This window comes from Agelaius tricolor, unplaced genomic scaffold (genome assembly GCF_023055355.1).
Source record: "Agelaius tricolor isolate 1412-34295 unplaced genomic scaffold, bAgeTri1.0.p SCAF_41, whole genome shotgun sequence".
Taxonomy (NCBI): domain Eukaryota; kingdom Metazoa; phylum Chordata; class Aves; order Passeriformes; family Icteridae; genus Agelaius; species Agelaius tricolor.
In genome coordinates, this window is record NW_027269301.1 from 2,052,497 (window position 1) to 2,067,813 (window position 15,317).

General features: G+C 55.6%; 1 protein-coding gene across 6 annotated transcripts in view; it reads left to right on the forward strand.

Moving 5' to 3' along the window:
* Positions 1–15,317, forward strand: part of BMP1 (bone morphogenetic protein 1) — a 31,176-nt gene that overhangs the window by 7,566 nt on the left and 8,293 nt on the right. For 2 of the 6 annotated variants that reach the window (XM_071454804.1, XM_071454803.1), the window contains exons 2-12: positions 1,556–1,669; positions 1,741–1,887; positions 1,979–2,096; positions 3,104–3,282; positions 3,398–3,503; positions 3,838–3,962; positions 8,803–8,918; positions 9,110–9,212; positions 11,458–11,574; positions 11,649–11,794; positions 15,055–15,250. In XM_071454804.1, coding sequence (XP_071310905.1) covers positions 1,556–1,669; positions 1,741–1,887; positions 1,979–2,096; positions 3,104–3,282; positions 3,398–3,503; positions 3,838–3,962; positions 8,803–8,918; positions 9,110–9,212; positions 11,458–11,574; positions 11,649–11,794; positions 15,055–15,250 — 1,467 coding nt within the window. Of the gene's footprint in view, positions 1–1,555; positions 1,670–1,740; positions 1,888–1,978; positions 2,097–3,103; positions 3,283–3,397; positions 3,504–3,837; positions 3,963–8,802; positions 8,919–9,109; positions 9,213–11,457; positions 11,575–11,648; positions 11,795–15,054; positions 15,251–15,317 lie in introns of those variants that run through there. The other 4 variants (XR_011683820.1, XM_071454806.1, XM_071454805.1 and 1 more) reach the window with 4 other exon arrangements.

The following is a 15,317-nucleotide window of genomic DNA, read 5'->3' on the forward strand; positions in this document are numbered from 1 at the left end:
GGAGCCCGAACCAACCTGGAATTTCTCAACCCGGCACTCTGGGCTCGGCCCCGACGTGTCCGTGCAGGGATCGCTGCGGGGGCACCCCCGGAGCCACCCCCGGTGCCCTGGGGGGTTCTGGGGGAGCTCAGCTGCCTCAAACCCGCGGCAAAAGCAGCCCCACATCCCCGGGCCGGCCTGCCCGGCTCTCTCACGGCTCCCAAATCCCTCACATATGGTTTCTATATCACTTGGCTCCGCCGGCGCTTGCTGGGCTGTAAGCGAGCTTACTTTCCCTTGTCTTTCCATGCAGCTCTTGGCAAGGGATGCTCGTCCTGCTCCCCGGCCCCGGTCCTCCCCCGCGCTGCCCGTTCGGACACGTCTCTCCCGGCCCCGGGAGGGTGTGGGGAGGCCGGGGCCGGCTCCTGCCTCTGCTCTGCCCTCAAATTGCAGCCTGGCCGTGCCAGCCGCAGGTCGCTGCCAGGGGAGGTGCCGGCCCCGGCTTGTTTGCTCTTCCCTCGGCGTTGCCACAGGTCTGCTCTCCACCCCGGAGCCTCCCCCGATGGGATTCACCCCGCGGTCAGTGCTGGGGACAGCCCCAAAATGCGGCCGATTCACCCCAAAGCGCTCCAGGCCGCCAGTGCAGCGAGGTTTGGGCTGGGGCCGTGGAAAGGGATGGGATCCAGTCTGCTCCTCTGATCCCACGGCAGCTCCTCTCACCCCGGGCCGGCTCTCTGGACCTCTCAGGGTTATCCTGATTGTCCCGCCTCGCCTTCATAAATTAGTGGCTCTTTAGGGAGCCATTTGCAAACTGCCTGGAGCGCGACCTTGGCTCCGCTCGCCCTCCTCCCCTGAGCTGCTCCGGCCACCCCAATACAGCGCTGCCCGAGGCCAGGGGGTTCCAGGCACCCTCTGCTCTCCCCAGGTACCCCCAAAACCGGTGAGGAACCCGCACCCCACCTCCGGAGCCGCGGCCTGACCTCAGCCAGCCCCGGTGTCCCCGGAGGGGCCGCCAAATGGACGACAGAGAGGAGGAGGAGGAGGAGGAAGGGTTATGAGCAGGGTTGTGTCCTCCAGCCCCGTGATGCTGCTGGAGGAGGGGGGTCCCGGCAGACGGCGGCCCCGCTCCTGCGGGCTCTGGGCACAGCGGGAGCTTCCCGGCCCAGATGGCTCCGCTCAGTGCTCGGAGATGACTCAGAGGTCGCTGCTTGGAGCATCCTGGGGCTCTCGGAGCTCGCTCAGGGCTGGGGGGCAAGAGCCGAGCAGGAAGGGGGTCCTAAAGCCAGCAAAAGTCGGCGGGGGGGAAAAGGCAGTTTTGCAACACAAAATAATAATAGAAACTCTAAAAAGTGATGGATGGGTTTTATGCGATCCAGATGTGAGAGTGGGGCTGGCTCCAGCTGCTGGGGAGTGGGGGGAGCCCGGCCAGTACCACGCTCAGCTGAAAGAGAGAGAGAGAGGAGGAGGAGGAGGAGGGGGAGGAAGGGGCTTGCCAGGTGTGGAGGGGCTGGGGGGAGGCACCCGATGGGATTTGGGATCCACAAAGGAGCGTTCACACCTCCCGTCCCCCTCCCAGCCGCCTTCCTGGGTGACATCGCCCTGGACGAGGAGGACCTGCAGCTCTTCCAGGTGGACCGCGTGGTGGACCTGGCCCGTCACACCATCACCCGCCCGCCCTCCAACTCCTCAGGTACCCCGTGCCCGCCCCCAGCGCCCCCTGCCCGCCTCCTCCCGCCCCCGCTGACCCCCCCATCCCCACAGGCACCAACGCCACCAGCCCCCGGCCCGGCCACCCCCGGCGCCGCCGGGGCCGGCAGCGCTCCCGGAGCCGCCGCGCAGCCACGTCCCGGCCCGAGCGGGTGTGGCCGGACGGGGTCATCCCCTACGTGATCAGCGGCAACTTCAGCGGTGAGTGCCAGCCAGCCAGCCCGCCCGGGGCTGTCCGGCCCCGCCGTGCCTCAGTTTCCCCGCCGGGCTGACCCCCGCCGCCCCTCCGCAGGCAGCCAGCGAGCCATCTTCCGGCAGGCCATGCGCCACTGGGAGAAGCACACGTGTGTCACCTTCCTGGAGCGCAACGACGAGGACAGCTACATCGTGTTCACCTACCGGCCCTGTGGGTACGTGGGGGCTGCTCCAGGACCCGCTCTGGGGCTCGGTTTTGGGGTGGGATCCGTCTGTTTGGGGTGCAGGAGGTGCCGGAGCTCGGCGCTCACCGCCGGGGGATGAGGTCGGTGGCGCGGCACCAGCCCGGGCTTGCAGCGGGGCCGGAGCCAAAGGAAACAGGGGTTTGGACGAGCTCAGCATCTTCACACGTCAGGGCACGGCCCTGGCCAAGCAGATGGTGGTTAGGAGGAGGATTTCCCCTGGAATGGGAGCCCCTGCGTGGGCGCAAACCCTGAGCCCGGGTCCAGAGCGCGGGGATGGAGCAGCTCAGCTGCAGGGCAGGGGCGAGGATGGCTCCAGGTGGGCACCCCTGGCAGCAGAACCAGGGGATGTGGGCCTGGTGCAGCTGGGCCATGCCGTGCTGGGCCATGCCATGCCAGCAGCTGAGCTCTCCCAGTTTCCAGGCAGAGCTGAGGCTCGAGTTGCTCACATGGGCAGGATGCCTGAGGTTCTGTATCAGGGATGATTCCCACATGCCCAGCGTTTTTTGGGACCTGATTCTCCTGGCTGGGGGAGATCACCAGGATGTCTGTGACCGTGACCACCGGGGTCTGAGGATGAGGGAAGAGACGAGGATCTGACTCCATGTTTCAGAAGGCTGATTTATTATTTTATGATATATATTACATTAAAACTATACTAAAAGAATAGAAGAAAGGATTTCATCAGAAGGCTGGCTAAGAATAGAAAAGAAGAAATGATAACAAAGGTTTGTGGCTCGGACAGAGAGTCTGAGCCAGCTGGGCTGTGATTGGCCATTAATTAGAAACAACCACATGAGAGCAATCCCAGATGCACCTGTTGCATTCCACAGCAGCAGATAACCATTGGGTACATTTTGTTCCTGAGGCCTCTCAGCTTCTCAGGAGGGAAAATCCTAAGGAAAGGATTTTTCATACAAGATGCCTGTGACAGACGTCCACAGCAGAGAGCCAGGACCCAGCTGGTTGCTCCCCTGCAGGTGCTGCTCCTACGTGGGCCGCCGGGGAGGGGGACCCCAGGCCATCTCCATCGGCAAAAACTGCGACAAGTTCGGCATCGTGGTGCACGAGCTGGGCCACGTCATCGGCTTCTGGCACGAGCACACGCGCCCTGACAGGGATGACCACGTCTCCATCATCAGGGAGAACATCCAGCCAGGTGGGGATGAGCTTTCCTCCCCCTCCTCCTCCTCCTCTTCCTCCTCCTCCTCTTCTTCATCTCCGCTGCCGAAGTTGGGGTTCCCCTGGCAGTGCCCCCGTGCTGTGCTCCTCAGGGCAGGAATACAACTTCCTCAAGATGGAGCCTGAGGAGGTGGAGTCGCTGGGGGAGACCTATGACTTTGACAGCATCATGCACTACGCCAGGAACACCTTCTCCAGGTACAGCCTGGGCTGTCCCCTGCTGTCACCTCACATCCTGGGGACAGTGGCACGGTGTCCCCAACCCCTGAGGGTGGTTAGCAGCTGTGGACAGAGTTCATTCCCTCCAAGAAAGGTTCCCATTGGCGTTCTGGGTGGGATGAAAGCCCTCATGTCCCTTCTCAGAGCAGGGAATTGCTGTCCCCACCACGGACACGTCCCCGCTGACTCACCGGCCCGCAGGCTTTAATTAGCCAGGCTGCTTTAATCAGCCAGGCCGTTTTTAGCATCCTTCCCCGGTGGTGAGGCCGCAGGGCCGGCGATTCCCACCCAGCTCATCCCTTTCCTGCCCCAGGGGCATCTTCCTGGACACCATCCTGCCCAAATACGACGTGAACGGCGTCCGGCCCGCCATCGGCCAGAGGACACGGCTCAGCAAAGGGGACATTGCCCAGGCCCGCAAGCTCTACCGCTGCCCAGGTGAGTGCCACCCCCCCGAGGGCATGGACAGCCCAGGGGGGCACCCCCAGGTTGGATTTCCTGGCTTCACCCCCAAATCTTGGCCAAAGCGGCGGCGTGCTGGGTGGATTCCTTGTTTCCAGGGGTTTTGGGGTCCTCACTGCTGTGGGATTCCCTAAGGTGCCTCTTCCATCCACTTTGGGGGGCTGTGAGGAGGATCTGCCTGGGTGAGGGTGTCCTCAGCTCTCTCTCTTCCCACTCTTACAAGAAAAGAGCCTTGGGTGTGCACAGACAATTTGTGGGTCTTCACTGATGCCAAATGGGGACTCCAGGAGATACGGAAATTACACAGCCATGAGTGGAGAAAGGTGACGTGATTCAGGCAGTGAGGAAGGGATGTGAAAGCCTTGAAATGTGGATGCTCATCCTGACTTCACCATTGCTCCCATTTGGGACAAGCCACTGTCCCTTTTAATTCCTTTTAATCACAACACTCCCCCCCCCCCCCAGAGCGTTGTCCCAAAAAATTCTCTCCAGAGCATCTTCTTGGAGCAGCCTTCCAAAAAACATCCTCCAAAAGCATCCTCAAAAATAATCCCCCAAAGAAATCCCCCAAAGAAATCCCCCGAAGAGCATCCCCAAAGAGCATTCCCCAAAGAGCATCCCCCAAAGAGCATCTCCCAAAAAGCATCCCCCAAAGAAATCCCCTGAAGATCACCCTCCAAAGAGCATCCTCCTAAAGCATCCCCAAAAATAATCTGCCAAAGAAATCTCCCAAAGAGCATCTCCCAAAAAGCATCTCCCAAAATGCATCCCCCAAAAAATCCTTCAAAGGGCATCTCCCCCCAGAGCCTCCTGCAAGAGCATCCCCAAAAAATCCTACAAAGAGCATCTCCCTGGAGAATTCCTACTAAAGAATCCTTCAAGGGAAGAGCAACCCTCCTCCAAGAGCATCTCCCACAAAGCATCCCCCAGAGAAATCCCACAAAGAGCATCCCCCAAAGAGCATCTCCCAAAAAAATCTCATGAAAAATCCTTCAAAGGGCATCTCCCTGGAGAATTCCTACAAAAGAATCCTTCAAGGGAAGAGTATCCCCCCCAAAAGAATCCTTACATGGAAGAGCAACCCTCCTCCAATACCATCTCCCAAAAAGCATCCCCCAAAGAAATCCTCTAAAGAGCATCTCCCAAAAAAATCTCCCACAAAATCCTTCAAAGGGCATCTCCCCCCAGAGCCTCCTGCAGGAGCATCCCCCAAAGAAATCCCCCAAAGAGCATCCCCCAAAGAGCATCCTCGAAAGAGCATCTCCCAAAAAAATCTCCCAAAAAAATCTCCCACAAAATCCTTCAAAGAGCATCCCCCCAGAGAATTCCTACAAAAGAATCCTTCAAGGGAAGAGTATCCCCCCCAAAAGAATCCTTAAATGGAAGAGCAACCCTCCTCCAAGAGCATCTCCCAAAAGGCATCCAACAAAGAAATCCCACAAAGAACATCTCCCAAAAAAATCTCCCACAAAATCCTTCAAAGGGCATCTCCCCCCAGAGCCTCCTGCAGGAGCATCCCCCAAAGAAATCCCCTAAAGAGCATCCTGCAAAGAGAGTCCTCTAAAGAGCATCTCCCAAAAAAATCTCCCAAAAAATCTCCCACAAAATCCTTCAAAGAGCATCCCCCCAGAGAATTCCTACAAAAGAATCCTTCAAAGGAAGAGCATCTTCCAAGAGCATCTCCCACAAAGCATCCCCCAAAGAAATCCCACAAAGAGCATCCCCCAAAGAGCATCTCCCAAAAAAATCTCATGAAAAATCCTTCAAAGGGCATCTCCCTGGAGAATTCCTACAAAGGAATCCTTCAAGGGAAGAGTATCCCCCCCAAAAGAATCCTTACATGGAAGAGCAACCCTCCTCCAATACCATCTCCCAAAAAGCATCCCCCAAAGAAATCCCCTAAAGAGCATCCTCCAAAGAGCATCCTGCAAGAGCATCCCCCAAAAAACATCCCCCAAAGAAATCCCCTAAAGAGCATCCCCCAAAGAGCATCCTCTAAAGAGCATCTCCCAAAAAAATCTCCCACAAAATCCTTCAAAGAGCATCCCCCAGAGAATTCCTACAAAAGAATCCTTCAAAGGAAGAGCATCTTCCAAGAGCATCCCCCAAAAAACATCCCCCAAAGAAATCCCCTAAAGAGCATCCCCCAAAGAGCATCCTTTAAAGAGCATCTCCCAAAAAAAATCTCCCAAAAAATCCTTCAAAGGGCATCTCCCCCCAGAGCCTCCTGCAAGAGCATCCCCCAAAGAAATCCCCCAAAGAGCATCCTCTAAAGAGCATCTCCCAAAAAAATCTCCCAAAAAAATCTCCCACAAAATCCTTCAAAGAGCATCTCCCCAGAGAATTCCTACAAAAGAATCCTTCAAGGGAAGAGTATCCCCCCCAAAAGAATCCTTACATGGAAGAGCAACCCGCCTCCAAGAGCATCTCCCAAAAAGCATCCCCCAAAGAAATCCCCCAAAGAGCATCCTGCAAGAGCATCCCCCAAACAACATCCCCCAAAGAAATCCCTAAAGAGCATCCCCCAAAGTGCATCCTCTAAAGAGCATCTCCCAAAAAAATCTCCCACAAAATCCTTCAAAGAGCATCTCCCCAGAGAATTCCTACAAAAGAATCCTTCAAAGGAAGAGCATCTTCCAAGAGCATCCCTCTGAAAATTCCTCCTAAGACCATTCCCCCAAGAGCAGAACATCCCCTGAGAGCATCCTCTGACCCCACACGCACCCTTGGGGAGCGAAACCTCCTCAGAGCCTCCTCCAAGAGCCTCCTCCATGCCACCCCTGCCCCCGGAGGGGTTTGGGGACATCCTGACCCCCTCAGAGCGCACAGATCCCCCCGGGGCTGGGGCAGATCATCAGCCGGGCTCTGCTGTCACCTCGGAGGGCTCTGGGGCGGTGCCATTGTCCCAGGAGCGGGGAGGGGGCGGCTGGCACGAGTCCCCCCGGCAGCAGGCGCGTGCTCCGGGGCTGGGCTGGCAACATCTGCAAGGAGTTTGGCTCCCGCACGCTCCCGCTTAATTCCAGCGACTAATTAGCAGCCTGGAAGAGGGAAGCCTTTTGTGAGGGGCCCCACGGCCGTGCCGCCTTCAGGGGAGCAGGAAAAGTGATTCGTTTGGAGCGAGGAAAAGCAAAAAAAAAAAAAAAGAATGGAGGAGCCCTCCCGAAAAAGCCTCTGTGGATCACAAGCGTCCCCTTCTTTTGTTTCCAGCGTAAAGGGGAAAAAAGGCAGCGAGCCCAGGTTTCAAGCGGCTTTTTTTGCAGCGTTTCACCTTTCATCCGAGCCGGGAGGGTGGGGAGGGGGGCGGCAGAGCTCGGTGTGCAGCCTCATGTGGCTTCCAGATGGCAGCGCTGGGCCGGCTCCAGCCGCGGGACCGGCCCGGAGTGCGGGCGGCGAGCCCGGCCCCGCGGCGTGGCACGGCCCGGGGGGGCCGGCAGCGCTCCTGGCCCCGGGAGGAGCCTTGGAGCCGAGCCACGGAGCCGGGAGCCGCTCCAGGGAGGGATGGGGATGGCGGTGATGCGGTTTATTTGGGTCCTCAGGGCTGGGAGTTTGGGTGGGAAAAGGGCGCTGGGGTGAGGGGGTGAAGGCAGTGCTGTAAATGATCAAATCGAGAGCCAAATTTATAAGAAAATGTAGCAATAATTTATTAAATTGTCAGCGAAACAGAATTTCGATGGGGAAAAAAAAAAACCACCACAGCCAAGGGCAGCGTCGAGCCCGGGTTGGGCGCTGGGTGAGCACAGATCTGACCTGCGGCTGTCAGAGTCTCCCCTGCTCACCCCGGCTGCTGCGAGCTCTTGAACAGTTCATTCTGCCTGAGGCAGGGATGACCGAATGCTCCTTTGTGTCCCTTCACATGCAGAACCGGGGCCATGCATGGGCAGGGTTAGACAAAAGTCCAGTCCAGGTGTCTGGATGTTGTCAGAGCACTCCGGAGAAGTCGGCATTCATGTAACAGGGAGGCACCGGTAATCAATGTAGTAGATGCAATCTTCGAGGTGCAGATCACTCTGGAGTGGCCTGGACATTCCAGGGAAGTCAGTGATCATGGCCCAGGAAGGTTCCATTCTTATTAACAGACTCGATATTATCTTAACATAAGACTCTGCCCCCGGCTTAGCTTGGATTTGACAATATTTTTACAATATCCAAGACATAGCTTGGATTTTACAATATTTTATACATTAATAGCATGAATTGCCTCTACCATCTACCACAGCAGTGATGCCCTCCCTGGTGCTGGGGGATGCATTTAACCCCTCCCCTTACTACGGGGTGCAGGGGCTGGTTGTAGCAGTGGTTGCAGGGTGCGGTTGATGAGTAAGTTTGGGGTCTCTTTTGTCTCTTTGGTGCTTGTTATGGTTCATTTAGGGGGGATGCTGGTTGTGTTTGTTTGTTCAGCGTCATTGGCAGCGGATCCTTATCCAGAGGCTCGGGGTAGTTGGGGCCTTGTTGGTTATGGCCTTGGGATGGGGTTGGTTGTGGTGGTGGGGCTTGATAAAGGGGCTGTGTTGGGGTTATTAAGGGATGAGGGGACGGTGAATAGTGGGGGTCTGAACCCCGCCTTTCTGAGGGGTCTGAGCCCCGCTTTTCTGAGGGGTCTGAACCCCGCCTTTCTGAGGGGTCTGAACCCCGCCTTTCTGAGGGGTCTGAACCCCGCTTTTCTGAGGGGTCTGAGCCCCGCTTTTCTGAGGGGTCTGAGCCCCGCTTTTCTGAGGGTCTGAACCCTGCCTTTCTGAGGGGTCTGAACCCTGCCTTTCTGAGGGGTCTGAACCCCGCTTTTCTGAGGGGTCTGAACCCCGCTTTTCTCCCTCTGCAGCCTGTGGGGAGACACTCCAGGACAGCCAGGGCAACTTCTCCTCCCCGGAATTCCCCAATGGATACTCTGCCCACATGCACTGCGTCTGGAGGATCTCGGTGACCCCTGGAGAGAAGGTACTGACTGTTGGGGTCACGGCTCCCGCCCTCTCCCAGCCTCCTCTCCCTCCTCCCAGCCCTGTTTTGGGGTGTCCCGAGCCCCAACATCCCCTTGAGGGGTCTGGGTTCCACCAGGTTCCCCTGGCTCCCGGCAGATGGGTTGTGGGGGGAGCTCACCCCAGGCTCCTCCTGCTCCTTCCCACCCTTAGATCATCCTGAATTTCACCACCCTGGACCTGTACCGAAGCCGGCTGTGCTGGTACGACTACGTGGAGGTGAGAGACGGGTTCTGGAGAAAGGCCACGCTGCGAGGTAACAACCCGGGGCCTCCCGCCCGCCCCTCCTGCCCACCGGCGCCACCCGGGGCCGGCAGGGGGCCAGGGGATTCCCTCCCCCTGTCCCTGCCTGCCTGCTATTCCAGACTCCTGGGGAGGGGGGAATTACCCCCCAGAGGGGTTCCTGAGGGGAGCGGGGCTCCCGGTTTAGCCCGCGCCAGTGAGAGCAGTCTGGGTGATCCAGCTGGCTGGCGCGTCTCCCCTGGGAGCGGCCGTGTCCCATCCCACCCCGAGGAGCTGGGTGTTCCCCAGGGAGATTCCAGGGGGATTCCAGCATCCTGGTGCCATCCCTGGGATGTTCCCCAGGGAGATTCCAGGGGGATTCCAGCATCCTGGTGCCATCCCTGGGATGTTCCCCAGGGAGATTCCAGTCCTGTGATGTTCCCCGGGGAGATCCCAGGATCCCAATCCCATCCATGTGATGTTCCCCAGGGAGATTCCAGGGTCCTGGTCCCATCCCTGTGGTGTTCCCCAAGAAATGCCGGTGCCCCAGTCCCACCCCAAAGAGCTGGATGTTCCCCAGGGGGATTCCAGCATCCTGGATGTTCCCCAGTGATGTCCCCCAGGGGATTCCAGCATTCCGGTCCCATCCCTGGGATGTTCCCCATGGAGATTCCAGTGCCTGTGATGTTGCCCAGGGAGACTCCAGCACCCTGGTCCCATCCCTGGGATGCTCCCAAGAGATGCCTGTGTCATCATTCCATCCTTGGGATGTTCCCCAGGGAGATTCAAGCGTGCCAGTCCCATCCCTGTGATGTTCCCCAAGAGATTCCAAGGTCCCAGTTCCACCCCAAAGAGCTGGGTGTTCCCCAGGGAGGTTCTAGTGAGATTCCAGGGTCCTGGTCCCGTCCCTGTGATGTTCCCCAGGGAGATTCCACTCTCCCTGTCCCATCCCTTTGATGTTCCTTAGGGAGATTCCAGCGTCCTGGTCCCATCCCTGTGATGTTCCCAAGAGATGCCACTGTCCTTGTCCCATCCTTGGGATGCCCCCCAGGGAGATTCCAGGATCCCAGTCCCATCCTTGGGATGCTCCCCAGGGAGATTCCAGGATCCCAGCCCCACCCCATGAACTGGATGTTCCCCCAATCCCAGGATTCCCAAATCCCCTGGAATCAGCAGCTGAAGTGAAACAGCCAGAAAAGCTGGAGGGGACTGGGGAGGAGTGAAGGGAGAAGCAGCCTTTGGCTTTGGGCTGGAAAGGGGCAGTGGGGGGACCAGGAGGAGGTGGAGGTGAGGAAGAGGAGGTGGTGAGGAAGAAGAGGAGGTGGCGGTGATGAAGTGAAGGTCATGAGGAAGAGGAAGTCATGGTGAGGTGGACAAGGTGGCAGCGAGGAAGAAGAGGTGATGATGAGAAAGAGAAGGAGAGGGCAAGGAAGAAGAGGTGGTAGTGAGGAAGAGGTGGTAGCAGTGAGGAAGAAGAGGTGGTAGCAGTGAGGAAGAAGAGGTGGTGGTGAGGAAGAGGAGGTCATGAGGAGAAAGAGGAAGTCATGGTGAGTCAGACAAGGTTGCAGAAAGGAAGAGGTGATGATGAGAAAGAGGAGAGGACAAGGAAGAGGAGGTGGTAGTGAGGAAGAGGAGGTGGCGCTGAGGACAGAGAGATGGCGGTGAGGAGGAAGAGGAGGTAGCAGTGAGGAGGAAGAGCAGGTGGTGAGGAGGAAGAGCAGGTGGCAGTGAGGAAGAGCAGGTGGTGGTGAGGAAGAGGAGGTGGCACTGAGGAAGAGGAGGTGGCGGTGAGGAAGAGGAGATGGCAGTGAGGAAGAGCAGGAGGCGGTGAGGAAGAGGAGATGGCAGTGAAGAAGAGGAGGTGGTGAGGAGGAAGAGCAGGAGGCAGTGAGGAAGAGCAGGTGGCAGTGAGGAAGAGGAGGTGGCGGTGAGGAAGAGGAGATGGCAGTGAGGAAGGGGAGGTGGTGAGGAGGAAGAGCAGGAGGCAGTGAGGAAGAGCAGGTGGAGGTGAGGAAGAGGAGATGGCAGTGAGGAAGGGGAGGTGGTGAGGAGGAAGAGCAGGAGGCAGTGAGGAAGAGCAGGAGGTGGTGAGGAAGAGGAGGTGGCGGTGAGGAAGGGGAGGTGATGAGGAGGAAGAGGAGATGACAGTGAGGAAGAGCAGGAGGTGGTGAGGAAGAGGAGATGGCAGTGAGGAAGAGGAGATGGCAGTGAGGAAGAGCAGGTGGCAGTGAGGAAGAGGAGGGCTCCAGCACGGCAGCCCAGCACGCCTTCCTCCCCAGGCAGGTTCTGCGGGAACAAGCTGCCCGAGCCCATCATCTCCACCGACAGCCGCCTCTGGGTGGAGTTCCGCAGCAGCAGCAACTGGGTGGGCAAAGGTTTCTTCGCCGTCTACGAAGGTAGGGGGGAGCAGCGGGGCCCAGGGGGCGGCACGGGGCCCGGGGGGGCTCAGGCTGCTGCTCCTCCCTTCCAGCCATCTGCGGGGGGGACGTCAAGAAGGACAACGGCCACATCCAGTCCCCCAACTACCCCGATGACTACCGGCCCAGCAAGGTGTGCGTCTGGAAAATCACCGTGTCCGAGGGCTACCACGTGGGATTGACCTTCCAGTCCTTCGAGGTGGGTCAGCGTCCCCCCGTGAAACAGGGGTGTCCTGGGTCAGGGCAAATTTTGGAGAGAGCCCCCAAAGGGGCTCTTCTAGGAAAGCAGATTCAAATGAATTTGCTTTTGTCCAAGGAGGTATTTTCTCCTGGACCGGTTCTCCCCAGCCAGTATGGCAGAAAATATCTCCTTGGAAAAAAGTGTAAAAAACCTGTTTATTAAACAATAAAACCTAAACAATATTAACCAATAAAACCCCTTGCTGCTCCAAAAGATATGACAGACTGAGAAAGTCCCTCCTGGGTTGCAGCTCAGCTCACTCAGGCTCTGATCAGTCCCTCCAGTGCTGGAACAGTGGACACAGGTGCAAGCTGCTGGTGCTCTGCTCTTTCCCCCCCTGAAATTTGGGTGTCCTGGTTCAGGGCAAATTTTGGAGAGAGCCCCCAAAGGGGCTCTTCTAGGAAAGCAGATTCAAATGAATTTGCTTTTGTCCAAGGAGGTATTTTCTCCTGGACTGGTTTTCCCCAGCCAAGTATGGGACAAAATAACTCCTTGGAAAAAAGTGTAAAAAACCTGTTTATTAAACAATAAAACCTAAACAATATGAATCAATACAACCCCTTGCTGCTCCAAAAGAGATGACAAACTGAGAAAGTCCCTCTGTGGGCTGGAGTTCAGCTCACTCAGGCTCTTATCAGTCCCACAGGTGCAAGCTTCTGGTGCTCTGCTCTTTCTCCCTCCTTGAAATTTGGGTGTCCTGGGTCAAGGCAAATTTTGGAGAGAGCCCCCAAAGGGGCTCCTCTAGGAAAGCAGATTCAATCGGTCCCTCCCTGCAACTGATCCAGGAGAAAATATCTCCTTGGAAAAAAGTGGGAAAAAAACTGATTATTGAACAATAAAACCTAAACAATATTGAACAATAAAACCTAAACAATATTAACCAATAAAACCCCTTGCTGCTCCAAAAGAGGTGACAAACTGAGAAAGTCCCTCCCGGGTTGCAGCTCAGCTCACTCAGGCTCTGATCAGTCCCTCCAGTGCTGGAAATGTCACAGGCCAGGCCTGGGTGTTCAGTCCAGAGCAGGTTTAAAGAGCTCCAAAGAAAAGGGAAAAAAGGAAAAAACCCACAGTCCAGGGACCTTCTGTACCTCAGCAAGCTCAAACTAACTAAAAGCAAAGGAGAGCTCTGTCCTGCTGTCTGTCCTTCCACAGACAGCACAGTCCAGGAGCAGGAATGTGGAGGAGTGAGTGCAGTGTCTGAAAATAAACTGAGCTTCTTCTCTCCCCCCTTCACTCTCTGCAACAAGGCTTAAAGGTGCAAAACTCATTATTCAGCATAAACAGAACAGACAATGGGGGATAAAAGCATCATCTAGTCAACCTAGGACAATGGGTCTCCTCTCCAGGCCTCATAAGCTCTTGGAGATCTATTCCACACCCAGGATAGCTCAGCTGCCTCAGAAGGCATAAAATCAGCAGGATGGCTTCTGTGGTAGTGTTGGAAATAAAGAAGTTTTAATAAAAAGCAAAATAACAAAACTCTTTACAGAGAAAAACTGAGCCAGGTGCAAGAGGTTATTGCTCCTGGTAAAATACCTCACAAAAGCAATTCGTTTCTTTGTTTTCTTCTTTTTCTACTGAATTGCTCAGGTGGGAATTTTGGCTCCTGTGCAATTGGCTATCCTTAAGTTTGAGGTGAAGTCCCCCAGGTCCTGTGAGGTGTCTTTGTTTGCTAATTGAGGAGAGGAACTTCTGGGCCCTTTTCCTTTTAGAGGAGACAAAGGATAGTTGGGTCACTCCATCAACAGGGAGCACATTCCTCTATCCCCGAGGCTGGGGAGGGGTCATCTCCTCATCCCCGTGCTCCCTCAGCATGGGCTTAGGGCTGCTGGGTCCATCAGCAACACCTCCGTGCCTCAGTTTCCCCTCAGGACAGGGGTGGGAAGGGTTTGGGGGTGCTGGGACAAAACCAGCCCTGTTCAGTGGCAGCAGCTCTGACCACAGAAACACAACTTTCCCAGGCATTATTCTGGGAAAAGGCTCTTAGGGGAGCAGAGAAAAGAATGAGGAACAATTCTGATCTTAACTTGCTGCACCTGCCATTGTGAGCATGTGGAATGTGCTGTGGACATTTGTTGACCAAAGGGGGTTTCTTCATTAATCAATGGTGATGGTGTTTTAATTAAAGAACCAATCAGGTCAACCTGTAGCGAGCTAAGATAGAAAAGAACAGTGGGTTTCTTAATAAAGATGATTGATCAGCCCTCTGTGAATGCATGGAGTCTGTATCAATTATTACCCTGCCAGGGGCTGTCTTACTGTGACATCTCTTACTGTGACATCTCTTACTGTGACATCTGTCTTACTGTGACATCTGTCTTACTGTGACACCTTACTGTGACATCATACTGTGACTTCTTACTGTGACATCTCTTACTGTGACACCTTACTGTGACATCATACTGTGACATCTGTCTTACTGTGACACCTTACTGTGACTTCTTACTGTGACATCTTACTGTGACATCTGTCTTACTGTGACACCTTACTGTGACATCTCTTACTGTGACACCTTACTGTGACATCTCTTACTGTGACATCTGTCTTACTGTGACATCTGTCTTACTGTGACTTCTTACTGTGACTTCTTACTGTGACATCTGTCTTACTGTGACACCTTACTGTGATATCTGTCTTACTGTGTTGTCTTACTGTGACATGTTACTGTGACATCTTTCTTACTGTGATGTCTCACTGTGCCATCTTACTGGCCATCTTACTGTGATATCTTTTTTACTATGGCATCTTACTGTGACAACTTCCTGTGACATCTGTCTTACTGTGACACCTTACTGTGACATCTTACTGTGACACCTTACTGTAACATCTTACTGTGACAGATTACTGTGGCATCTATCTTACTGTGACACCTTATTGGCCATCTTACTGGCCACCTTACTGTGACATCTTACTGTGACATCATACTGTGACATTTTACTGGCCATCTTACTGTGACACCTTACTGTGACACCTTACTGTGACATCTTACTGTGCCCTCTGTCTTACTGTGATGTCTTACTGTGACATCATACTGGCCATCTGATTATCTTACTGTGATATCTTTTTTACTATGGCATCTTACTGTGACACCTTCCTGTGCCATCTTTCTTACTGTGCCACCTTACTGTGACACATTTCTCACTGTGACACATTTCTCACTGTGACACCTTCCTGTGACACTTCCTGTGCCCTCTGACTGTGGCACTGTCCCCCCGCAGATCGAGCGCCACGACAGCTGTGCCTACGATTACCTGGAGATCCGCGACGGGAGCAGCGACTCCAGCAGCCTCATCGGCCGTTACTGCGGCTACGACAAACCCGACGACATCAAGAGCACCTCCAACAAGCTCTGGATGAAATTCGTGTCCGACGGCTCCATCAACAAGGCCGGCTTTGCTGTCAACTTCTTCAAAGGTTTGGGGGGAGCTCTGGGGGTGCTGGGGGTGCTGCAGCCCCCCCGGCCGCTCACCCCCCACCCGTG